This window comes from Triturus cristatus, chromosome 5_1 (assembly GCF_964204655.1).
Source record: "Triturus cristatus chromosome 5_1, aTriCri1.1, whole genome shotgun sequence".
Taxonomy (NCBI): domain Eukaryota; kingdom Metazoa; phylum Chordata; class Amphibia; order Caudata; family Salamandridae; genus Triturus; species Triturus cristatus.
The window spans coordinates 917219980-917246272 of NC_140587.1; the positions used below are offsets into that span (position 1 = coordinate 917219980).

General features: G+C 45.8%; 1 protein-coding gene across 1 annotated transcript in view; it reads left to right on the forward strand.

Moving 5' to 3' along the window:
* LOC146831600 (heat shock factor-binding protein 1-like protein 1) overlaps positions 1–21095 on the forward strand; it is a 74664-nt gene extending 53569 nt beyond the window's left edge. Inside the window, exon 4 of the mRNA XM_085605945.1 lies at positions 20335–21095. Within this exon, the coding sequence (XP_085462071.1) occupies positions 20335–20340 (6 nt within the window). The 3' untranslated portion in view covers positions 20341–21095. The remainder of the gene's footprint in view (positions 1–20334) is intronic.
* Positions 21096–26293: the final 5198 nt, after the last annotated feature.

Sequence of the window (26293 nt, forward strand, 5' to 3'; positions counted from 1 at the left end):
ACATCCTCCTCGGGAACCTGAACTTCCACCTCGAGAACAACAACGACGCCAACTCCACCGCCCTGATCAACAACCTCGCCAACCTCGGACTCAAACAGCTCGTAACGACACCTACTCACACCGCTGGACACACGCTCGACCCCATCTTCTCCGCAAGCCCCCACGTCTCCTTCAACCACACCACCGAACCACACTGGACCGACCACAGATGCGTCCACTTCACCTTCAGAAAAACCACCACACACCACCGCACCCAACAACTACCACGCCGCTGCTGGGGCAAGGTCACCGAGGACCATCTGACTACCACCCTCGCCCTGAGACCACCCACCGACCCCACTGACTCTGCCGCGACCAACCTCACACAGTGGATCAACCACTGTGCCAACACCCTCGCCCCTCTCAAGACCTCTACAACCAACCACACCAACAAGAAAGCCGCCTGGTTCACCGAGGACCTCCGGACCTCCAAGCACACCTGTCGGAAGCTGGAGAAGAAATGTCTCCACGACCGAACACCAGACAACCACACAGCCCTCAAGAGCGCCACCCGCAGACACCACCAACTCATCAGGACCGCCAAGAAGACCGCCTTCAAGGACCGCCTAGACAACAACGCACACAACACCAAAGAGCTCTTCAGCATTGTGAAAGAACTCTCCAACCCCAGCTCCAACACCAACGACATCCCGCCATCTCAAGACCTTTGCGACTCCCTGGCCACCTTCTTCCACCGCAAGGTCACCGACATCCACGACAGCTTCAACTCCGACCCCCCCGCACCCACCACCGAGTCCACCACCCCTGCGACTACCACTCGCACCAGTCGCCTGACCGTCTGGTCCAGCGTCAGCGACGAAGACACCATCAAAACCATGAACTCCATCCACTCCGGATCCCCATCGGACCCCTGCCTTCACCACGTCTTCAACAAAGCCAGCGAACCATCGCGCCCCACCTCCAGAAAACAATCAACTGTTCCTTCGAGACAGCAACCTTCCCAGAAAGCTGGAAGCACGCCGAGATCAACGCCCTTCTGAAGAAGCCCAAGGCGGACTCCAAGGACCTCAAGAACTTCCGGCCCATCTCCATGCTCCCTTTCCCGGCAAAAGTGACCGAGAAGATTATCAACAAACAGCTGACCCGCTACCTCGAAGTTAACAACATCCTGGACCCTTCCAATCCGGTTTTCGCAGCAACCACAGCACCGAGACCGCCCTCATCGCCGCCACTGACGGCATCCGGACCTTGATGGACAAAGGAGAAACAGCCGCCCTCATCCTCCTGGACCTATCAGCAGCCTTTGACACGGTCTGCCACCGCACCCTATCAGCACGCCTCCATGACGCCGGTATCCAAGAGAAGGCCCTGGCCTGGACCACATCCTTCCTCTCTGGCAGAACCCAGAGCGTCCGCCTCCCACCCTTCCGCTCCAAAACCACCGAGATCATCTGCGGCGTCCCACAGGGATCCTCACTCAGCCCGACGCTGTTCAATATCTACATGGCCCCCCTCGCCCACGTCGCACGACAACACAACCTCAACATCATCTCCTACGCCGACGACACCCAGCTGATCATATCCCTCACCGAAGATCCTCACACCGCCAAAGCTAACCTCCACAGAGGAATGAAGGCCGTAGCCGTCTGGATGAAGGACAGCAGACTGAAGCTGAACTCAGATAAAGACAGAGGTCCTCATTCTCGGACCCACCCCATCAGCCTGGGACGACTCTTGGTGGCCCTCGTCACTAGGCACAGCCCAGAACCCACGGACCACACACGCAACCTGGGGGTCATCCTCGACTCCACTCTCTCCATGACCAGGCAAGTCAACGCCGTCTCCGCGTCCTGCTACAACACCCTCTGTATGCTCCGCAGGATCTTCAAATGGATCCCCCTCGACACGAGAAAAACCATTACCCAGGCCCTCATCACCAACAGACTCGACTACAGGAACGCCCTCTACTCAGGAACTACAAACAAGCTCCTGAGACGACTCCAATGCATCCAGAACGCCTCGGCCCGACTCATCCTCGACGTCCCCGGCCACATCACACTCCGCCGGAGAGGCCTGCACTGGCTCCCCGTCAACAAAAGGATCACCTTCAAGCTCCTGATCCACGCACACAAAGCACTGCACAACACCGGATCCCCCTACCTCAACAACCGACTCAGCTTCCACACCCCTACCCGAAGCCTCCGCTCAGCCAACCTCGCCCTCGCCACAGTCCCTCGCATCCGAAAAACCACCGCCGCCGGCAAATCCTTCTCCTACCTCGCCGCCAAAACCTGGAACAATCTCCCCACCATCCTACGACAGACCCAGGACCTGCTGGCTTTCAGAAGACTGCTCAAGACCTGGCTCTTCGACCAGTAGCACCACCCCCCCCGCCCCCCCCCCCCCAGCGCCTTGAGACCCTCTCGGGTATGTAGCGCGCTTTACAATTGCAGTGATTGATCGATTGATACAGTTTTTGGATTGCCTGTATATACCCTTCCTTTATGCCCATTCTGGCCATTGCAGCCCATAGAAAGTGCCAGGAGACCCTATCGAAAGCTTTCTCTGCATCAAGCAGAACCAGCGCCATAGGGTCTCCTGTGACATCCATGCCATCAAACAAGGTGATCACACACTGGATGTGATTAATAGTAGATCTGCCTGGAATTAAGCCATGTTGACTTTGAGCAATCACCTTGTGGATAATGGGCGCAATTCTGTTTGCCAGGACTTTCGAATATAGTTTGGAGTCCGAATTAATAAGAGTAATGGGGCGATATGAGCCTAGCTGCTCCGGGGGTTTGCCTTTTTTAGGGAAGATTACTATTTTGGCCCAGGACCATGATTCTGGTGGCTGACCCCCTTTAAAGATGTGAATGATAAGATTTAACAAGATATTTTTAATTTGTTCTAGAAAGGAAACATAGAACTCCGACGGGATGCAATCCAACCCTGTTGCTTTCCCCTTTGGCAGCTCTTTGATAGTGTTTATAAGTTCGTCTACTGTGGGGATTTCCTCTAAGAGATTTGCATCCTCGTTCCTGAACTTCTCGTTGCTAGCATTCTCTATATATTCCTCAATGCTTGCCTGGTCACCTCCCCCGGTTTCTGTGTATAAAGCGCGATAAAACTGCCAAAAAGCCTGTCTTACAAGTTCTGGGTCAGATACACAGTTTCCCTGAGAATTAAGGATTTCCCGAATCAGATTTGAGGAGGCCTATTGCCTCATACATACTGCCAATTGGTGTACGATTTGCTCGTTCACTTCATATAGCATTTCCTTTTATGAGAGTGCTTTCTTAACCACTTTATCAGTAAAGATATTCATAATTAGAGCTTTTGCAATTGCCACTTGGTTCTGTATTTTATCTATCTCTTCCTTCCCGCCCGGCATAGTTCCCGTTGTCACTCTTATTAGCCCTTCCTCTGCCAGCCTTAAGTTTTCCTGCATCCCCTGCATAGTTTCCAAAGCTCATTTATTAGCATTTAAGGAGTATTGCAGGGTCTCCCCATGGATCCCAGCTTTTAGAGCATCCCACACTGTTTCAATTGAAGTGCTCCCCTCATTAACTGTTAAAAAATTGGAAATCCACTCTCTCCTGTGACTGCAATAATTGTCATCTAAGAGCAGGGTTTTCTCAAAAGTCCAGAATTGGGTGTGCCTTTGCCATTATCTATTTCTACGGAGCAGATTAGTGGATTATGGTCTGATAGGATTTGAGGGAGTTTCTTCAATTTGCATTTTGTTTTTATTGAGTTAGACATCAATATATAATCCAATCTTACGTGAGTAAGATGTGGGCTAGAAAAGAATGTAAAACCAGGATCGTCAGGTTTTAGGGTCTGCCAGCCATCCACTAGGCCGTGTATGCTGCACATTTGTTTCAGTGCTTTAAATACTTTGGGTTTACGGCCAACATAATGCCAACTATCTTTTAAAGACCAATCAATGGGAAGAATAATATTGAGATCCCCGCAGATCATTAAGGGTAATGGCCAATGCATAAGTTCATTTGAGATCTCATCCAAAACTGACGGATCATCGCTGTTACTACCATAGATGGCACACAAAGTCAATTTTTGCCCTTTCCCATACTGGCATTCTGTAATTGCCCAACGACCAAATTTGTCTACCTTAGAGTGACTAAAGACAAACCCGCTTCCCCCAGCAAGAATGGCAAGCCCCCGCACCCTAGCACCTTGTGTTGTTGCACAGATCAACCTATACCCTAGTGTTTTTAAAATGTGTGTTTGTGAACCCTCAATATGCGTTTCCTGCAAACAAACAATATTTGTGCCCCAAGCCTGTAGTCCTGCTGCAACCGTTTGTCTTTTTTTGATGTCATTTAAGCCACACAAATATTCATTGACAATACTCTTAGCAGCCCCATTTCTTTCCCTTAATTAGACCATACACATAACCAGAACCTGATGCATATCGAAGCCGGCTATTACCGTCATACCTAGTTTGTCTACACCGTTTTTGGAATTTGAAGCACCCTGTCTGACCCGTCCCATACCCCCCCACCCTCCACCACCCTTGGAGGTTACCTGGCAGGGCCAGGGATTTGATATCCGACGCGCAGAGCCCCGCGAGCCCGCTGAGCCTCCCCCCCCCCCCCCCCTCAGAAGATAAAAAAGATAAAGTGAAAATAAACTCAAAGCCTCTGGTAGCCGTTAGCTCCCCAGGCATAGAGTTCCTTACTGTTCAGAGAGAATACAAAAAAAGAAAACGAATCAAAACAAAATACAGTAACAAAAAACAAGAAGACCAATCCCCGCAACTAAAGCGAGTGCCTGAGCATTGTTACAGCCCTACATTCTCCACAAATTCCTTAATCCATATCTGAGCAAGATTATCAAATTACCCCAGCGATACGCTCAATAAAGCACCTCCTTTTTTTTCCCCTTCTTTTTTTGAGCATATTGCCAACCTTATTTATGACTGGCCAGTTCCTCTAGGTACTTTTGCGCTTGAATTTCTGAGCTAAAGCTGGCTATGGCACCTTTGTATACAACTTTCAGCCTGGCCGGATTTTGCAGGTAAACCTCGGCTCCTTGTTTCTGAAATGGTTCAAAAAGTTGCCGAAGCCTCCACCTGCGCTCAACAGTGGCGTGTGCGAAATCTGGTCTGGTGAAAAAGGTTATCCCATCAAAGGTTCGCTTGTTTGTGGGTCTCGCCAGGTCGAATAGAGTTTGGCGGAGTAGAAAGTTACCAAAAAATAACAGCATGGCAAGGGGGTGCTGTGATGCCGTGGCACGTTTCCCAGGAAACAAAGGAAATCTGTGGGCTCGTTGGATTTCCCTGTCCAATTCCCATGATTGCAGTTCTGGAAAAGTCCCTCTGAGCAAGGTAACCATAAATTTCCTGGGGAAATCCTTTTACTGTGATGGCGTAGAGCTGAGCAGGGTGACCCTGTTTACCTATTTAGGAGTACTGTTTGACGAGAGGGGTTCATGGGTACCACAACAGAAAGTGAAAACAAATGCGATGGCATGGTCAACAGCTGCTGTGCATGGTTTTGCCCAGAGATTGGGGGCGAAACCAATTGATGCCATGCTCAATATCTATAGGTCCAAATGCTTAGCCATTGCTCTATATAGTTCTGCTATCTGGGGATATAAGGGGGTTCAGATAGGTGAAAATAAGTTTTTACGTTCTCTCCTGTCGATCCCCCAATCCTCTCCAACCTTTATAATACACCAAGAGTTAGGTGTCGGCTACGTAGCAGATTGGTTGAGGCTGGCTCCGGTGGTATGCTGGCTTAAGACATGGCTTAACCCAGAATTAACATTAAACCATGAGATCATAAGGGACTGTGTCACCCTGGAGCGAGCGTACAATATTCCATGGCTTCACTATGTTAAGTATATTCTAAACAAACTTGGGTGCCAAGATTTATTCGATTTCCCTGATAAAATAAGAAAAGAGGACTTGGCATGGGTAAAATCAAATTTTTTAAACCTGATGTCGGTCGAGCGGGAGGAAACGGAGTTGATGAAACCTTCAGTAAAAGCTTACTTCCTGTTGAAAACCTTCCCCGAAACAGAACCTTACCTAAGAATATTCACGAAACCCTTCCATCGCCTGCTTTTAACCAGGTTTCGTTTTAATGCAATACACTTTTTCCTGGGTAACGTGCAAGGCTGGAGTAGGGAGTGTGATTTAGGTCCTTGTACCTGTGATAATTTCTCATCCCAGGACACCATGCACTTTTTAAGGTTCTGTGACTATTATAGTGTTATTCGTAAGAGGTTTTTATTTCCAATTTTAAGGGGAAAAGGTTTTATACACGTGAAACCCGCTTTACTCTATCTTCAGATGCTGAATGACCCATGGGAAATTTTTAACATCGCAAGTTTTTTAGTCGCAGTTGTTAGACTCAGGAAGAACCGGTACCCTATGATTTCATAATGAGCATCAATTAAGTTTGTGTGATTACTCTTTTTATTAGTATTTTTACCCTGGATCGTTTATACTGCGGTGAATCATAGATATGTATGTTTTAATGGTAGTCTGGATTTTATGTGATTCAATGAATTTTGGTTTGATATTATATTTTTCAATCTAGGTCACCCATATTTACTGATGATTCGGATTTTTTGATGTGTTACAGTGCGATGTATTGTATTTTATGTATAGTACTTTTATGGTTTTTAACTAACCGAATAAAGTGGTTTTGACTGACTGGCATGAATGGAGATGTGTGTGAACACCATTAAGATTTGATTGGAGCAGATACAAGCTTAATGGTACCTATTTAATGCACCTACCAAAAGACAATGCTCGGCCAAATGTTTTTGTACAATAAGCCACAATCAATTGATAACAAGCATTGAGAACAATAAAGAAGTTGCTTTTCCAAAATTGCAAACCTTGGAAAGCCTGGCCGTTGTCCTAATCTGCCTGAATGGGATTGAATTAGCAAATACTTTTGAATGTTTTTGCATTTTGAGACAGAATTAGGAATTGACAATGTTACGACGGTGCTGAGCATTGGCTCTTTGTAGTTTGTAAGGGAATAGCAATTCTGCTACCTTCTGTGGGGGGTGAGTGGTAATTGACCGCTTTGTCTCATGCACCGAACTGGATAAACTTATTGAATATATTAGTTGGTTATAAGGATAGCTCCCATATTGTGTGTATGCCCCGATCACCATTGGCATTTAATACAACTTTCTGTTGATCTTCTCTTGTCAAAGATTTGCTCTTTTCGGCTACGCCCACACGCTCACAGACTCCCCTCCTCTTTCCCGGGCTGCACCGCTGAGGCACAGGTTGATGGCGGCCGGCGGCCGGCGGCCGGCGTTTTTCTGATTGTACGGCTTCCCAGCGCTCTGAAGTGCAAGTTTGACCGGAGTGGAGCGGAGCGGCTCTTTCCACCCTCGGTTTCGCGCCTGCAGCCGTGGTGTGGTTTGCGGGCGGTTTTGCGGAACGGTGTTGGAGAGGTCACTGGTTCACTTGAGACTCAGTGGTTTTCGTCCATCGGAGCAGCTGCACCTGGCGATTTGCAGTCCTATCTATGTTCAGGCAAGCAGAGTTGTGTGGACGGCGCTGAGTGGGGCTGGACGGCGATAGGAAGTGAAGCGGGCTGCACGTGCAGGGAGTACCGGTGGTGGGAAGGGAGCCACGGGAAGGATTGGGGTGCCGCTTGAGGCTCTAGTCTTTGTGGTTTCTTGGACGCTGCTGCTACACGCAAGGGACCCGCTAGGAGAAAGCCCCCCGGACTTTTACAACTCCTCAGCTGATCTGAGGCTTGCCTGGGTGTTCTGCGGGACTACGAGGACCAGGGGGCCAAGTAACATTGTCATCGGCCGCACCTGGGTCCTCTTCCCGCTCCACCCCTTTGTGGCCACGCCCCCTGCCTGAGAGGTATAACTTCAGTCTTCTCTTCCCGCAACGTGGGACGTGCATGAAGACCGGGCCAAGACTGGGCCTGTTGTAGCCAGTTAGAGATCGGACTGGGCCCCCCCTTTTTGAACACACACCAGGCAAAGGAATTGCCAGGGGATAGGTCTGAGTTGTGCACATCATCTCTGACACGAATAGGTGGCCATGGCTGCAAGGGAAACTAGGAGCACTGCTGCAAGGTCTGGAGCCCAAACACTTTCTACTTTGGGGACTATGGACAACTTCATCATAAGGGCCAACTCTGTACTGGACAAAGAAATCACCACGCTAGAGAGGAGACTTTCACAGGGCTTAGCTGCATCGAAACGCTCCTCTCTGGGGGCTATTGCTAGGGCTTTATCGCCTATTCAGCAGGGTCTTCCGGTGAATGCCAGGGATTTGAGTTTAACACCTCCATTATTAGGGATAGTTGGTGATGTTCAACCCTCAACTAACATTGTTATCCCTGACACACAAGGTGATTCCCAAAGCCCCCTCCTTGTCCCCTCCACCCAACCCCCACAGGGCCCTGTATTTAGGAATAAGACCCTAGAGGTAGGCCAACGCGAAGGTGCAATCAAGAAAAGGAAACAGTGCACTGAGGGTCTGGGGGGGAAAAAATCTAAAATTCCAAAACATGATAACCCCAAATCCTCACGGAATATGAGCAAGGGACAAGGGAGGAACCCCCAGGTATTTAACACCAACCCAAGGGTAGAAGCTACTCCCCCATTGTCAAGCAGTCTCTCTGCAATTTCCAACGCTGACGGGGAAGTGCAATTGGGGGATAGAGACTTGAGCTCCACTATAGAATGCCTGATAGACTTCCTCGAAGCTAGATTAACACGGCTAGAGGCTAGACTAAGTGGTATTGAGGAGGGTATAAACGTTACTCAGCAAACCCTTATGGAATCTACCCAGGGGCTAGGGAAAGTAGAGGGCAGGTTGACTAGAATGGAGGATTTAATGAAAGATCTGGTAAAGGGTGTAGGGACACTGAAGGTACCGCAAAACAGCAGTGGTATCTGTTTAAAGTGCGCAGCAAGGGGAGATGTAGCTCCCGTAACATCATCCACCCACCCAACGAATCCATTCTATTCAGCCACTACTCTACCTACTACATCTGGTACCAACAATCTAGTCCCAAGTAATGACACACCACGGGGTATTCCAAACCCTTCCCCACCACCCCCCCCCATCTATACCTCCCAGGGGGGACATTACCAACAAAATCCCTGTAATAGCTACCCCTGTTACCCAGATACAGGGACCTAATCTCCCGGTAAATCTGCCAAAGGGACCCAATCTATATCCTAGGGAGCAAGCCATGCAACCTTCAATGAAGATTCCTGATTCCAATTCCGCCAGGAGACCAGCCCATCTACCTCCAGGTGCCGCTCCTTATGTGGTAGTGCTTAGTGGTGTCCCTGAGCTTGCTGAGGGCTCCAATGAGACTCCCACTTCTATTAAAAATAAGACCATAGATTGGCTCAACAAATTTAGGCCCCTACCCCCGGGCATGCATAATGAGGTTATTTTGGCAAGGCGGGTTCCGTGGGTAGGAGAGTCAATCAAAAGGGGCACAGGGGACTGCGTCCTGGTTAACTTCAGAGACCCAAGAACAGTTGCCTACATCTGTAATTGGGTTGGGGGCTCACCACATACCACCATACAGACACTTCCCTTATCGGCCTTCTACCCCGACAAATTAGAGCGGTTTGCGGAGGGAGGCGACGAGGGTTGGTCATGGGTGGGCCCGAGAAAGTTGTACCAGGGGAGAAGAGTCTATCCCCAAGGGGAACCCCGGGGTATGAATAGATGGAACCAGCCAGCCTTGGGTCTGAATGGGGTCCCATTTACTCACTCTAACAGATTTGACTGTCTTGATGCTGTGGATTGACGGTATAATTCCAAAGGGGAGCACATTGTCTGTCCAACATTTGGGGGGGAGAGGAATACTGGGGTGGGTGGGTGCTCACCAAGAAAGGTCTCTTCGCCACGGGCTATCCTAGGCAGTGAACGCTCTGTCACTGGGGATCGGGCCCTCCCGGGGTCCGATCAAAGTATTCCTGCCGAGATTGCTACAAATACAGATAAGGATCTGAGGTCATTAGAAATCCTATCTTGGAACATAGCGGGGTTACCCAATAAATTAGACTGTAGTGAATGGGCGGACTTCATTAAAAAATACGATATATGTATGTTCCAGGAGACATGGGCCAGAGAGAGTCACTGCTATGCTGGGTTTGCAACTTTTAATGTTTTAGCCACATGGGGAGGGAAGGGACGCCCGTCCGGTGGTCTGTCAATATGGGTTGGTTCCCATCTTGGCTGCAAGGCCGAGATTGTAGAAACCAACTCTCTGGATATTTTGTGTGTGGCCTTGTGTTGGCCCACTGGGATGGGTCTAACACTGGTAAATGTATATTCCAGACCGGTTGGAGTAGCGGGCATTTCAGGGACAATGGAGGACCTGGCTACATTTCTCGACTCTGTCTCTAGCTCAGTAACACTCTTTGTCGGAGGCGACTTTAACACTCAGTACGAACCACTCCCGGCTTATCTAGACGGGGTCAGTAGTGAGGAGGATGACCTCTGGGATATTCCAACTATTGCGGGTCCCCCGGTCAGGGCATGCTCACCACTTGTATCCCAAATAACAACTATGACCCTTGCAAACTCACTTAGAGCTTGCAACGGCAGGTTTAAAGGGGACATACCACCGCGACCAACTTTTAATAGACTAGGCCATGAGTCCCGGATATATTATATACTAACTAGATTACAGGATTGGAAACTAGTCAAAGAATTTAAAATAGTCCCCAGGCCGGATAGTGATCATAATGGCCTGTCCCTCTCCTTAGCAGCCAACGGATTCCTCAACGCTGTTGTGGTAGAAAACAGAGCATTGGTGACAAGTTTAATTATATCCAGTAATAGGCGAAGAATAAGGTGGGAAAAACTCTTGGAAAAACCAAATCGTATCCGGGCGATTTATGAGTTAGTGGCCCCAGCCCTCGAAAAGGTGGGAAGGCTTCTCCCACAATTGCCTTCGCCTGATGGATGCCGTTCTCTGGGGGATATCCATCTGACCCTGTGTAATAACCTTGCTGAGGTATTGAACCCGGTGGTTCGGGAGAGGAAAGCGAGGAGAGAAAGAGCCTCCTGGTTCAATGCCAGCTGCAGGAAAGCCAAGGTAGACCTTCTCCAGACACTCAAAAACAGGGAGGCCCATCTGGTTATTAGGGAAAAGCGGGCCGCTTATAAGCTCCTCCTTGAAAATGCCAAAATAGATTGGGACTGGGAGAACTGGTCAGAAATGACATCTGCTCTCAAAGTCAGAGATCCCAGGAAGTTCTGGCAAATAGTGAAACATGGCTCTGCTGAGCCTGCTCTGGCTATAGAGGCAAATATTGCGCCTGAAGCGTGGGAGGAACATTTTTCATCCCTCTATAGTGTAGCTGGGCTGGATCACCTGGGAACCGAGGCTGGAGAGATAGTGTCCCTAACCACTGGTAATTCCTCCATGATGGAAGATTTTAACTTGGAGGATTTGGAAATGGCGATTGCTCGCCTTTCCTCGAGAAAAGCGCCAGGACTTGACAAGCTCCCAGGCGACCTCTTAAAACATGAGGTTAGAATCGGGGCCCCCTACTTCCTCGTACTTTTTAATGCTATTGTCCACGGTATGGCGGTTCCCTCTACTTGGCTGGGGGCAGAGATTGTCCCTATATTTAAAAGGGGTTCACCTCTGCTTCCAGCCAATTACAGACCGATCAGTCTGAAAGACGTCCCCCAGAAGCTTTTCGCGAGGCTTCTGTTGGATCGGCTTTCGGACTGGATTGAAGATAGGGAAATCTTGAGCCCCCTCCAGGCTGGGTTTCGACAAAAGGTCTCTACCATAGACCAGGTCTTCAGGCTGTCCCTCATATATTGGAAAACAATACAATTGGAGGGTGGCAGCCTCTATACTGTATTTGTGGACCTGAGGGCGGCCTTTGACCTGGTTCCACGTGGTAAGCTGTGGGAAGTGCTGGCTAGAGTGGGGGTACCAAGTGATCTATTGTCGATGATTATTCGACTTCACACCAACACCTATGCTCAAGTGAGGTGTGGTAAGCGGGGCGCCCTATCCAACAAGTTTCCCGTTGGCAGAGGGGTAAGACAGGGGTGCGTACTTGCACCGACCCTGTTCTGCCTCTTTGTCAATGGGGTCATTGACCACCTCAACGGGGTCCCTAATTCTGACGTCCCAAAGCTGGCAGGAAGGAGGGTTCCGGCAATTATGTTTGCGGATGATACCCTCCTCCTCTCCAAGTCGCCGATGGGAATCCAGCGTGTTCTGGATGGCTTTGTGGACTTCTGTAGAGAGCACGGACTGGAGATTAATACTACGAAGACCAAATTTATGGCCTTCAATCCCCCACCTAGGTTCCACTGCATTCCCCGTATAGGGAACAATACGCTAGAACGGGTTAACACCTTTGAATATCTTGGTGTAACCCTCAATGAGAAAATGGGGTGGGGTCCGCATCAGGAGAAAGCAAAGCTAAAACTAGTACAACATGTGGGTGGGATATTAAGGCTGTTGGGGAAGAATAGGTCAACTCTTAAACCTATAGGCCCTCCGCTCCACATTTATAGGGCGCAAGCCAGAGGAGCCGTTATTTATGGCAGTGAATTATGGGGCCACAAAGTCTCGTCTTGCTTGGCAAAGGAGGAGAACAGGTTTCTCAGGTGCTTAGTAGCCCTCCCTCCAAGCACACCTTTAGTGCCACTAAGACTTGACTTAGGTATTAGACCCCTGGAAGAAGATCTGGCGCTCCGCCCTCTGATCTACTGGCACAGATTGTGGGCGGTGCCCGAATTGATCCATTATAGGCAGGGCTTGCAGGAAGTCCTTAGCCTTCCGAATTCGGGGAACATTGGTTGGCTCAAATTTGTAAGGAGTAGTCTGGTGGGTCTAGGCCTTGATACCCTATGGAATGATCCTCTAGATGCTTGCCCCAGGCTTCCAAAAAAGGCCCTCACTAAAATGTACTATGACTCCAAGGCTCCCACATTCCACCCCTGCACAACCCCTGGGACCCTCACGGAGCAATTTATTTGTATTAAAAATGCTTATAGCCTGGAACCAGCCCTGGACAATATACACCCAGTACTAATAAGGAAGCTGTATCTGCAATGGAGGCATGGGTCCCTGCCAATCCGTGCACTCACTAGTCACTGGATTGAGTCCGCACCTAGCACTTGCCCGGCATGCAGAGTAAGTGATGAAACTGAACTGCATATAATATTCTTTTGTCCGGGCAATAGTGAGGCACGGAGAAAATGGATCATCCCCATTTGCAGGAACTTGGGTTTTACTAGGTGTCATGAAGCCTTTAGAATCCTCAAGAGTGAAATGGCTGCCCATATTGTGTTTGCTGTGGCCACATTTCTGGGGGCTTTCTGGCATACAAGGAGACGGTACCTGAAAACGCTCACCTGATTCAATTTCTACTGGTTTAAACTGTATATGACTGTTGTAACAAGCGGCCATATAGATGTCCTGGTCTTCTAAATGTTTTAAATATTTTAAACCACTTTTTAACTAATTTTATGCTTGTTTTTAAATATTTTTATAATAGTATAATTCTATGCATCTTTTATGGAGATATTCTCCGAAATAAAGTTTATTTGACTTGACTTGATTTGCTGAATGAAGATTTTCTACCAAGGACATGCAATATATATAGTGATATGGGCCATGCACAATTTTTGCAAGTCAGTGTCACTCTGTCGCTAAACGGCAGAATAGGTATAATTAAATAAAAAAAATAAACAACACCTATTCCGTCGTTTGTTGACTCCCCCCCCCTGCCGCGTCCTGCCCCGCCCACTGCTCCTCAGTGATTACCTGTGCCGGCCGCTGCTGATGGCATCGCCTCTCCTAATGTTCCTGCAGGGCTTGCCCGCCACTTCTTAGTAACGGCTGCCCCTCTTCACTTATAAACAAAGCTTGACGCGTCTCATGGTAAAGTTGAACTGCATCCATTCTTATTGTAAAGTGAAGCGTGGCCCCTCTCTGTGTCAGAGATTAGACAGCTTACAATGAAAGTAAAGCTTCATCCCTCCCTATACACAAAGTATGAGCTATTCTCATGTTAAAGTAAATGTTAAACACTCCTATTGGTAACTTAAATCGATCCCACTTTATCAACCTGTCTTTGTGTTATAAAAAACCCAAGAGCATCTCTGTGGCACACAGCACAGTAGTGCAGTAAGTCCAGGCCCGGCCTCTAAATCATTTTGACCGGATGTCAGGTAATAATGGCTGGGGGTCATTCTTGCAGTTGCAAACAAAGTGATCGACAAACAGACAGCCATTCACCTACTGATTTATCAAGTAACTCTCCACAGGACGAAGTCAAATGTTTTTAATATATAAAAACACTAATACTCAATGTCGACCAGTCCGTGGGAGGAGAGAGCACTCATGATTGCCTCCAGGCGTGCATGGGAGTTCACTAGCTCAGCCTTCTAGGCTTACCCGCTACTCCTGAGCCAATCTAGATGCTGCGCACTTGCTGTAAACAGCATGACAGCAGCGCGACAATTGGCTGGGTCAGGGGCTGCCAATACTCTGTTGGAGACTTGCAGGCTTTGGATGGAATCCCCCCGGCTCCTAGCATTGCACATAGGTGAGGGTTCAAATGACCCTTTCGGGCTGGTCAAAGCAAGGCACCCGTCCAACCTGACATGCACACTTTACCCCAAGGAGGCCCAGCTGGAGTGTTACACTCAACAATTCAAGCAAGCTCCACCTCACCCACATCTGACTCGGCCCACCCTCACCTGACTGTATTCCTGCAAAATGGCAAACTTTGCCTGGGCCATGTCGCACAGTGCTGAAGCTGATAAACAATCCGGTTGTTAAAATTGTTATTAATATGGCGCTTGGGGGCAGGGGGCAAGGCCCCCACACCCCATAAACCACTGCTGACTACTCTGGACTGAGACACTGTTGAGAGTTCAGATGCAAACCTGCTGACCATTTCCAGCAACATGAGTTGAACAGTGGGCTGAAGCCATATGATGTAAGCCATACTCCAAGAACAGGAGTGGGAGTGGGTCCTGGGGTCGGGGGACTTTGCAAATTACCACAAAGGCATAATAAATGGCTTAGCATGGCCCAAGTGGGTCATAGTGGGAGCATCCATCATAAAATAGTGCTTAGTAGTAGGGACTGCATTTATACAGGCCCAGCGTGCACCCAGTCAATAGAAGGGAAGCTAAAGTCAGTTTTTTCTAGTTTCTATGGAAAAACAAATATCTTTTTCCTTACTGTTTTATCAGTTATAATCAGTTTCACCTGAAAACCAGAAACCTAAATTATTGATTAATCCAACTTCTACCTTGGGTGGAAAGTGAAGCATGCAGAGAAGGAAGTGGGTGAGAAAACGAACAGGGAAACACCATTTACACATTAGCAAGTGAAGTAAGTGATTTCTAAATTACACAGGATTCTTCAAGGACAATTCACGAACCACAAACCCATATATATGACCAAATGGGAAGCAGAATTCAACACAGAGATACCTGAAGATACATGGGTGCTCATTTGGCGAAGAGCTGCAAAATCTTCACTATAGTCCCACCACAGAGTAAACTCACATAAAATCTTGCTAAGATTGTACCTCACCCCAGCCAGACTGGGTTCTATGTTTAGAACCCCAAAACAATGATGGAGCTGCCAAGCCAAGCTGAAGGGACAAGGGCCCCTATGTGGTGACAATGCCCTCACATCCACACTTTCTGGAAAATGTTCCTATAACTAATTAACGGCCCTTCTCTTATCACTTGATCCTTTTATCCCCTTAATGGTTTACCCCGAAGATGGAGGACCCTACCCAATCCTGACATAGATGGGCCAACTCTTGGCACACATGCTTTTGGCTGCTAGGTTGTCAAAAGCACATTATTAGAAATTAAACAGAGCACCACCAGCGAGTGTATAGTGGGTTAAATTGTGGAGTGTTTATAACAAGTTTCCTAATTTCAGGATAGGCTTGTTGCTTATTTGAAGTGAAGTGGAGAGAGAGTGTGAGCCAGTTGGCCATTCAACAAACGATTACATTAATTCTGTAGTCAAATGGTATAGGACATGGCCATTTATTTTATGTGTGTTCAAAGCCATGAGTTATCTGGAACTGATTATATTGACGAACATTGTTAGAGAAATTAATGAAGCAAAGACTTGATTTATATTTTTCATAAGCAAGAATCATTTGTGGCTGTGTTTTTGAATAAGGTGTGTTTTTAATTTGTATATTCTTCTCTGAAGATCTCATAAAAAAAATTCTAATGGATCAACCTGGTGGTAATGATATCTATCACTGTTTTAAGGTTTTACCTTAAGAGTTTGCTGTGACAAGAGATGAAGGTCTGAGTGGTATGGCTCACTTGTGCAGTTAGTAGTTAGCCATAATTGATTTGTCAGGAGAATGAACTAAGAAGCTAGGACAGATGTACTAAGAGACTGGTCACAATTGTGTGTAAAGTTGCAACACACCTATATAGCAATAGGTCATTTTCCTAAATGTTGATTTAGAGTGGGATGCACTCTGACCACTCTCATTAATAATCATGAGTAATAGGCATGGCTACTGAAATTATGCGTCAGGCTAGGGCCAAATTATGAGGGAGGTTTGACTAAATTATGCGTCAAGAAAAGGCAAATTATGCTGCCTAGTGAGGCATATTTTGTGATAGTATTGATCCATAATTTTGGCATTTTTCACAGGCTAACACTGTCTGGGCAAAGGTTTCACCTCATTAGTACTAGCTTAACATTCGAATACAGCCATAAGATATTAAAAAAAATGACCAGTTAAATTTGCATAAGGCCTTCCACTGTGCAGCAAAATAGTTTACTACAATTTTAGTAACTTTTTACCCATTTGAATTAGAAATACATTATGCAGCAGATGAGGGATTATATGGCAAATGCAGCAAATCCATCATTTTGCAGAATACACCACAGCCACAGAATTACATAATTCCAGTGGCCCTGGTAATGGTTTTCAGATTGCTCATTTAGATTTGTGGCTATCACAGGGGTGGTGACCACCAAGGGTCAGCAGACCACCTTGTCTGTAATTGTTTTTAAATAAAGAAATAAGGATGCTTTAAAAAAGTTTTCTTTCTTTCGGAGTTGGCAGTGGTCCCCTGGACCACAGCCTATTCCCCCTTTAGAGAAAGGATCTAAAGCCCAAATGTGCATAGACTCCCATTTGCAATTTACTAATAGCAAATTTTTGTTATTTGCTATTAGGAAATCACAAACAGCTATGTACAACAGTGTGCTTTACACTGTTTGTAATTTGGAATGGGTCACAAGGGACCTGCTTCAATAATATTCATGAGGCAGGTTGCATTTTTGAGACCCATTGGGAATGACCGGCACTCACAGGGATGGTGGCCTCCATGTCTGTGACTACTTTTTAAATAAAGTATAACCACAATGGGGTAACCCTGTGTCCCTCAGAACCTGGGTATGTATAAGAGAAACTACAATAGTTCCGTTAGGGAGAAGGCAAATACTTGAAATCAGAGTCAATCAAAGATTGTTTGCTTAATACATAACAGAAATACAGCAATTGTTTCAATTAAAAAATAATAACGTATGTTCAATGATGTTGGAACACAGAATTGCACAACACTGGCTGGTAGATGCTTGCAAAAGTATTATTTTATATAAATTGAAGCTCTCAAGTGTATTTACAAGTATTTACAGGGCTGTTAAAATGAAATGCAATATTGACGTGACAAGTATTAGAGTGACATTTGGTGTTCAGTGATCTTTGATTGACTCTGATTTCAAGTATTTACTTTTTAAATAAAGCAGTTTTTAAAAAAATGCAGCCCTTTCTCCTTAAAGGAAAGGAAAATGCGATGCATTTAAAAAAGAAGAAGTTTCCTTTTCATTTTTTAAGAGTGAGCAATGTTCCCTGGGACCACTGCTGGGCTCTAAAAAAATGTTGGCGCCCACATTCACAAAGGGAAAGGGGTCCCTTGGTGATCCCTTCCCATTTGCGAATGGGTTACCACCTCCTTCATGTAGTCGGTAAAGTATGAATGTTTTCTGACCGCATTCCGATCCCAAAACATTAACACATGCCCCTGAAACTCGTTATTAGGAAGGGACACCTTTTGCACGCTGTTTCCTAATAGCAACTCACAAAATCGATCTGCGATTCGGAACTAGCTTCTAAATCGCAAATATGCTTTGTACTCTTAAAAAAAAAAATTTCATTTCAACGGGCTGTAAAAAGCTTCGTACATCTGGTCCTAAAACAGGTCCCTTCCCTTTTAGTTATTACCTCAGCTTGGGGGCCTGGTGACATTTCAGTGGTTCACGATCTGCTGCATTGATACATATGTTCAGGAATCACTATGTTTGAGGGACACCTTCAACATGCACCTTCCAAATAGTACGAACACGTTGGGATGATTATATCCTGGATGGGAATGGCGCTCACTATGTGCGGTAAATATTTAGTAGTACAATTAGCAGTCTAGGTGCTCAGGGAAGAGGCAATCATCCAACGCCTCACAAATAAGATCAGCAGATCTATAAACAACTTTGAGTCATGCCCCGGCACACATTCAAGTAAACAACTTGAATATCAGCATGAATACATGAAAAATATGAAAAATATTGTAATGCTTTTCTTGTTGAGACTCCAGCCAACACGTGTTTCGTCGCTCGGGACAAGACACCCGCGACTTCCTCAGGGCTGGAAAACATATCAAAAACATAATGTAAGCCCACCACATTCGGTGCTTCAATGATATAGTACATCTCATGTAAATTATTTGTGATCCCAACTAATTTCCTCAAAACACACCATGAGTCCTTCATCAGTGTCAGAAATACCCCACAAGGGACAGTGACAACTTAGCATTACATAACATTCATCTTGATATATCCATTGATCACGTCTGATGAATACAACCAACCAATGAGATAAGCACCCTACGGATAACGCGAAGGGGTCAATAAGATTGTGTGGAGTGCCAAATGGAAAGCATGCAGCTAATAATCTTCACATAAGTGACATAACCAGTGCAGATTGTCTACAAAAACATATACTGGGAGAACCCAGGCCTACCTTCCAAGAAGTGCAAAAGTCTGTGCGCCTAAAGTTAATAAAATCCAAAATAAAATTACTATAGGAAGTCCCTTCTAATCAGATTAACGCCCATTCTAAATATCATCCACAGGGTATAAACATACCTTCCGACTGGTTATAATTCTGTCCCAGCCTAATTGTGGCTGGGCAAAGCAAGATGTCTCATGAAGAGTCCTAATTTTCACATGTATCTGCAGAAATATAATAAGGTCCTATTTAGAAACGCTGAGGCAAAGGCTCCTGTTCATGACTACTATCATCAAGCTAGGTGTATATACTTAAAATATAAGGATTGTGAGACAAGGAACAGTTACAATACCACCAATGGTGTTCATTGTTATAATCATCAAAGATGTCTACCATTAGAAAGATATAGTTCCAATGGCTTGAAGGGCCAGAAGGCTGCACGATTGTATGGACTGTGCACGGGTGCACTTGAAATGTAAACCTATGTGATAATGCCGATATCGCCTGTGCCCGTGTGTTATACTATCTATAAATGCCAATAAAGAAAGTTTTCAAAAAAAAAAAATAGAAAGATATAGTTCCAAATTGCAAAAGTCAAGCCGTCACCATTTACAGAAATCAAGCGGTCACAAAGTCTAATATCGTCTATTGTGCAAAATTGAGGAAGTCGCGGGTGTCTTGTCCCGAGCGACGAAACACGTGTTGGCTGGAGTCTCAACAAGAAAAGCATTACAAAAAAATTCATATTTTTCATGTATTCATGCTGATATTCAAGTTGTTTACTTGTTATAATGACTATGAATGTGTGCCGGGGCATGACTCAAAAGACCTTCCAAATAGTGATTGTTTATGCATTTCTAAACCCACTTTGGAGTCTGGATAATTTATTGACTCCTAACATGGGTTTAGTACATTTGTTAAAACGTTTTTGCGGTTGCAAACTCCAATTTTAGCTGTTTGTGCAACTTAAATTTTTTTAGCACATCTTACCCATTTTACCCATAATCTGTAAAAATGAGGTTCAGCTCTCGCGAGACGTTGTTGTTACGAGCCAGGTAATGCCAATCGTGGACTAGCTTTCGCAGAAACAGCAAGCAGCCCGGACATCAAAAAGGCAATAACATGGTGACCATGTATATTTTTTCCCTTTCATTTATCATTTTTTACTGTTGTTTAATCCTGGAATAAATGATGTACAGTATTTCTAAGTTTCTGGCTTTGCTGAGCTGCTTATAAGTTTAGTTGAAACTGATTTTGTGTCCGAATTAAAGTGTTGACATATCTGCCTTCTTCTTGCAGCACTGAAAAACACAAAGTACACAGACGAGGAATTTCAATGGAAAAAGCCAAGGAGGAACCGTGCAACAGATGACTGAATGTGAATTGTGATTTTCTCTAAAGAATGCCACCACCACCAGGTGCCTGTTTTGGACAGTTTGTCTAAGTACATAGCTGATTTCAAATATTTGAAAACGTCGTGCAGAGTATGTGGTTGTGTTGGTAATGCATTGACCAGAAAAACGACCTGTTCTGGGGCAGCGAAGTTTCCTGCGTTGTGCTTTATACCAGCAGGACCGCATTCCAAGCTCTGAGCACTGGTTGGTAATATAAACAAAGCTCCAGGAGGCCCAACGGCGAGCTTCCCTGGGCGAAGCAAAGAGGCCAAACGGGAACAACGAATCGCAGCCATCAAGAAGATCAAAAGCAAACTGAAAGCACACCACTTCTAAAACCGAGTCATGACTTTATTTTGTAACCACACAAAACGAGTACTCGGTGCTTCCGCCGATAAAATGCCAACCCTCAACATCCCTTCTCCACACACCCACGAAGATTTGCACTATGCCCTCTACTTCCGCCCCCTCCCCCTAATATACCTACGCAATGACTCGTCATTGGCAAATCAGAGTGCTGTTAAATCTTATGCACTGTACTTTGCATAACGTCTGAACTTTAGATTTCCAGCAACAACTTTCCCAAAATGTAATTTCTTCACTCCTGTGCACTGTGTTATATTTGAAGCATTTGGGGAACAAGTGGCAATAAAAATATGTAATATACATTCTGTGATAGACTGTATCAGCGTCCTTGGGTTGGTACGGGTTGCAATAAAGCTTAAACAAAGCGTCGTGGAACAAAGCTATTACAAAATGTCGTAAGCACATGCATTAATTTAACAAAGACTACACTTAGAACCAGGGGGCATATTTATTGGAATATCAGGCAGCAGAGCAAGTCACCTTGCTGTGCTGCGTGATCGGGAAGGGCAGGGATGCGCTGTATTTAACATCATACGGCGCATTCCTGTCTTCCCTGGGCTGGCGCACAACGTGCTGCCTAATGCTAACGCAGGCACCCTTGCGCCATGGTGCATGCTTTGTGAGCAGGATTGTTTTTGTGCAGGAAGGGGCACCTTCCTGCAAAAAACACAATCCTGAAAGGCATTTTCCTTTCTTTATACGCCTCCCCTGGGCATGCGTATCATTTTGACGCATTCCCAGGCCTACAAGCAATTGTAAATCTGGGAGTGTACCAAAATCCTTGGGTGGATGTGTGCGCACACCCATGCTCCACCCATGGAACACCTCCCTGGGGCAGAGTAATGCAAGGCAGCGATTTGTGCTGCCTTGCGGTGCTCTAGATTTATCAAACCATGCAAGGCAGGTGCAGTCACTCACTGCACCCGCCTGCTTGGGGATCTCTATTCCCACTTCAAAGTGCAGGTGGGTTGCGGCCTGCATTGTGAAAACACAGGAATGCGCTGCCCCCAGAGCAGCATGAGTTTGCGGCTGCCCAGGGGCATCGCATTCACTTTAATACGTTGCTTTTATCTTGATTGCACCGGGCGCACGTTTTAAAAGGTGCGCCCGGCGCAAGCAAGGAAAATGCACCGTATATGTATAATACGGCCCCTGGTGTTATATTTGAAGCATTCGTACGATTGAAAATATTTTGTATTAATATATCAATTTCAGCCCCCACCCCCGATATTAAATTGATTCATCAGTAGTGTTAGTGTCCAGTATTAAAGTATCTTGTGTGAACAAATCCTAGAATGTTTTGTGCCAATGTGATTAGTAATAATCATTGGTGCTTTCTGAATCCCCGATATAAACATTCATCTCAATCAAGTCCTGCTGTCTGGGCCTCAAGTAGTGCCCAAGACCCCTCGTTGGCAAGCCAAATGTTCTCTATGCCTAGGTCTTCCAGGAACCATTGCTCTCCCTCCAAAAGGGGCTGGGAGAGTGTGCCAATCCTCATGACTAGCCCATTTGCATTCCCAGTAGTTGCTAGCATTAAATCAGCCATTGCGCACCCTTGCTTGCTCAGTTTGTGGGGCTGCTGTGGAGACTCATTACATCCAGGAGCAGCTCCTTCATGACAGCGAAGGAGCGTCTCCCCCACCCTAAAAAAAGATCCCAGAGCATCTAAAATATAAAATGGTAATAAAGTTTTTTTATAACCCTTTTATTTTGAAGCAACCCGTCCTGAACTGAGTGTCAGAACGGAGTGGGGCCAGTACTGCTGAGTGGCAGCAAAGAGTTGGCCACTTAAGTTTAAAGTGTGCATGTACCTTTGGGCGGTCATCTTGCAACGGCCAGCCAGACATGCACAATTTAAACTTCTTTAACTTAGCTGTCTTAAAAAGCTAGGTTAGAAAAAGCGTAGTCCTCCAGTACTCTTAGGAGTGCTGCGAGAGGCTGCTCCCTACCAATCGTGACGCTTCTCTCATGCTGAGAGACGTTCCAGGATTGGAGATGATGTTTCCTGATCTGGAGCTTCTGGAGCAAAGACACCCATGTGAGGAGGACGTCGTTTTGCATGTCTGCAAGGAAAGTGCCTTTTTAAAAATTATTTTTATTCTGCCCGTATGTTGCCTGCCTCACCACCCTAAATATAGGCCAGCCATCACTGATTACATCTGCCTAGAGACAGCCTTGAATGTCTCTGGGAGATGAAATTGTAACACAGAAAAAGAAAAAAGGAGTGCCGAAATGGGGGCTTTGGCTCTCCCACTTTTTCTCTGCCTCTTTGCAGGAGGTCAACATTTTATTGACCCCTGTATGAGTTAATCCACGAGTAGTGCCTCCATTGCAGAATTTGTTACATGTAACGCATGCGCGAGGTGCAGCTTCTAAGGGCTGTCCTCTTACTAGCCTATGAAAGTCGCTAAGAGCCAGTCATTACTTTGTTTCGAGACTGACTCGCTGTGCCCAGTCCAACCTGTCGAGAACAAATCGGCTGCCAGGGCACCAGAGGAACAGAACCGGAGAAATAAAAGAACAATGCAAAAGTACTAGAGCAGAGAGAGGGAGGGCGAGGTCAGAACATTGTGTTTTCTCAGGAAAAATAAAGTAATTTTCCCCAAAGAATGACTGACAACCAAAAATATGAGTTATTCTGAATTTCAGCAGTTTCAAAAGTCGAAGGCAGGCGCATTCTTATTTCTATTACCACCTTGACTTCTTTCCAGAACTACAAAGTGAACGTTCCTCATGTTCTCAGCTGCGCAGCACAGTAACCAAGCAAGGGAAACAAAGCATGTTTCTTTAATTAAATTACTTTTAATTCAATCTGTGGAAACTGACAAAATGCCATGCTGTACCTACTCACTGCTTTATTTGGCTCTAAATATGACGACTGCATTAAATCAGGTGTTGCAGAGTGATTGCTTTTTGGTATTGCATATTTTTACACATTGTTTAGGTGTTTTATAAGTAGTGCAACTAGTTTATTGTATTTTCTGTTTTACATATCCGTATATTTGTTTATGTTTATTAATTTATTATTTGAGTCTTTTATCTCGTATTATTTATAACTATTTTAGGGTTTAAATTTTTTTAAAAGCTGGTGCTAGTATTTTTCCTTGGATCAACAAATATACACTCTTATTTGAATACCTGGTGGGTTTTATGTAGGGGTGGGCGGAATTTGCATAGTCGCGCTACGCAAAGCTCCGTGAAACAGTAAAAAATCTCAGCGAGCACGCAAAAGTTCCGCGAACATGCGGAATTGCTTGTTCTGCCCATTCACAATGCTTTTTTCTTGTTCGCGAACTCTGTTTGCGTGTTCGGGGAGAAATATCTAGCGAACACGCAATTTGAAAGCGCGAACAAGCAAAAAATTCCGCGAAGCCACGGATTGCAGAATTTTTAGCAATTCCACGTTCTCCGCGGAACGTGAAATTACCCAAATTCCGCGAGCGGAAAAGAATTTACCGCCCAGGCCTAGTTTTATGATATAACAACCCATATATGAAATCAGGAGTATTTTAGTACAAACACGTGAACACATGCCTGTCAATCTCCACAGCTGTTGCTTCACAGTCATGACCTACCACGTTGATAATCACTCGAAAAAAATACATTGTACACTCTTATCCATATATACAAATGAATACAGACAGTTAAATGTTTTATGTATTTCAAACAGTAAAAAAGGAAAATCTGTGACCATTATAATGGGTTGGTAATATAAAAAGTCTTTAAGAGAACAACATTGAAATAGTAAGGACTGTGCGCGCAGCTCACTCTTTCAAGGAATTCTTGGAACCTGACGATGTAACAACATTTCTTATTTACTCCCTTATGGGCCTGATTTATACCTTGCTAGTATGTATACCCCAGCGCAACAGTGGTCGAGTATATATACCGCGAAGATATAGGTCAGCCGGACCGATTTAGATGCGGGCAGAGCATAGGTATAATCACAGTGTAAACTACTCCATTTCTGTTATGGTTAAACCCCTCTGACGGCGCTGCGGAGTAAGGGCCGTTGGGGATAGACCTCTGATTATGCCCAGCCGATTTAAATGGATGGAATTAGAAGTCAGTTTTCACTGCCCGGTACTGCAAGGAAAACCCTGGCATTAAGGGTCACTGAAAACAGCTAAATGTTTCCTTCACCACAGGAGGGACTCCCAAGGTGAGGGGAGCATTTTATTTTTTATTTTCAAATAGAAAAGCCTGCTTCTGGATTTTCTTTTTGAAAATAAAAAAGAAACCAGTTTGGTGCAGGGCTCCGTCATGTTGACCAAACCTAAAAAATAATTGACGGAAACCACCCAACAGCAGATCCTGCCACCTGGTTTGCAGTCATTTTTATGTCTCGCCTACGCAGTGCGCATGCGCGGCATAGGAGGGGACCTCTTGGAATCGATTCGCTTTTTCGCCCAAAAACGTGATTGCTTTGCATTGCTTTCAATGGCAACGCATGCACGTTTGGTGATTCCCTTGCGGGAGCAAGCTTTGGCGACATCTGTTTGTAATTAACTTGCAAACAGATGGTGCCCCTGCTCGTTCCCGCAAGGTAAACGCTGTGTGTGTCTGGCAGGCCGTGTCAGTTTCCTTTCCTTTCCTTGTGCTGTTTACCTCTGCGAGTGAAAAGAAGCAAAGTTATCTTTAGGCACAAAGAAGGAACACAGACTAATTACGCATTTCCCACAAGACTGCAGACACCCCAGTCTCTAAAGAATAAACAAACAACATTACAGATATTACTTTTTGCTGCGGTGCCTTGTTTTTCAAATGCAGGCTGCCAGCTCCTGTTTTTTCACTACAGCCTCTCAATATAACGTACTGTGCTCCTCCGATTCATGTCCGGGTGTTATTTGTTCTCGGGGTACACGTGAAGCACACGCTCTCCGCACCCTGTAGAAACCCTCAACATCCTGTGGTCCTGGGCAAAATACTTAATCTTCCCGTGCCTAACAAAATCAGTGTTCCATCTGTAACGCCACTGGTGCTCATGTAAAGCGCTCAGATACTTTCGGTCAAGTCCGCGCTATATAAAAAACTCCGATTATTTTTTTAATGAACACCGGTGACATTATTACTTATTTGCATCGCCCCCAGTCTCATTTGGAAATTTGAATGTAGAATTCACTGGTAAAGTCACACGTAATCAAGCACATGCTCTCCGCACCCTCCCTCTGCATTGGGAGCTCGGAGAGTGAAAATCGTGCAACTGTGAGAATCGCCAAGAGGGCAGCCTTTGGGCGCTAACACGCGCTGCCATTTTTAAAGCCCCTGTCCCGGCGTTTACTTGTTTTTCAATTGCAGGCTGCCAGCGCGTTTTTTCACTACAGCCTCTCAATATAACTTACTGTGCACAACGATGCTCCTCTGATTCGTGTCCGGGTGTTATTTGTTCTCGGGGTGCACGTGAAGCACATGCTCTCCGCACCCTGTAGAAACCCTCAACATCCTGTGGTCCTGGGCAAAATAGTTAATCTCCCCGTGCCTAACAAAATCAATGT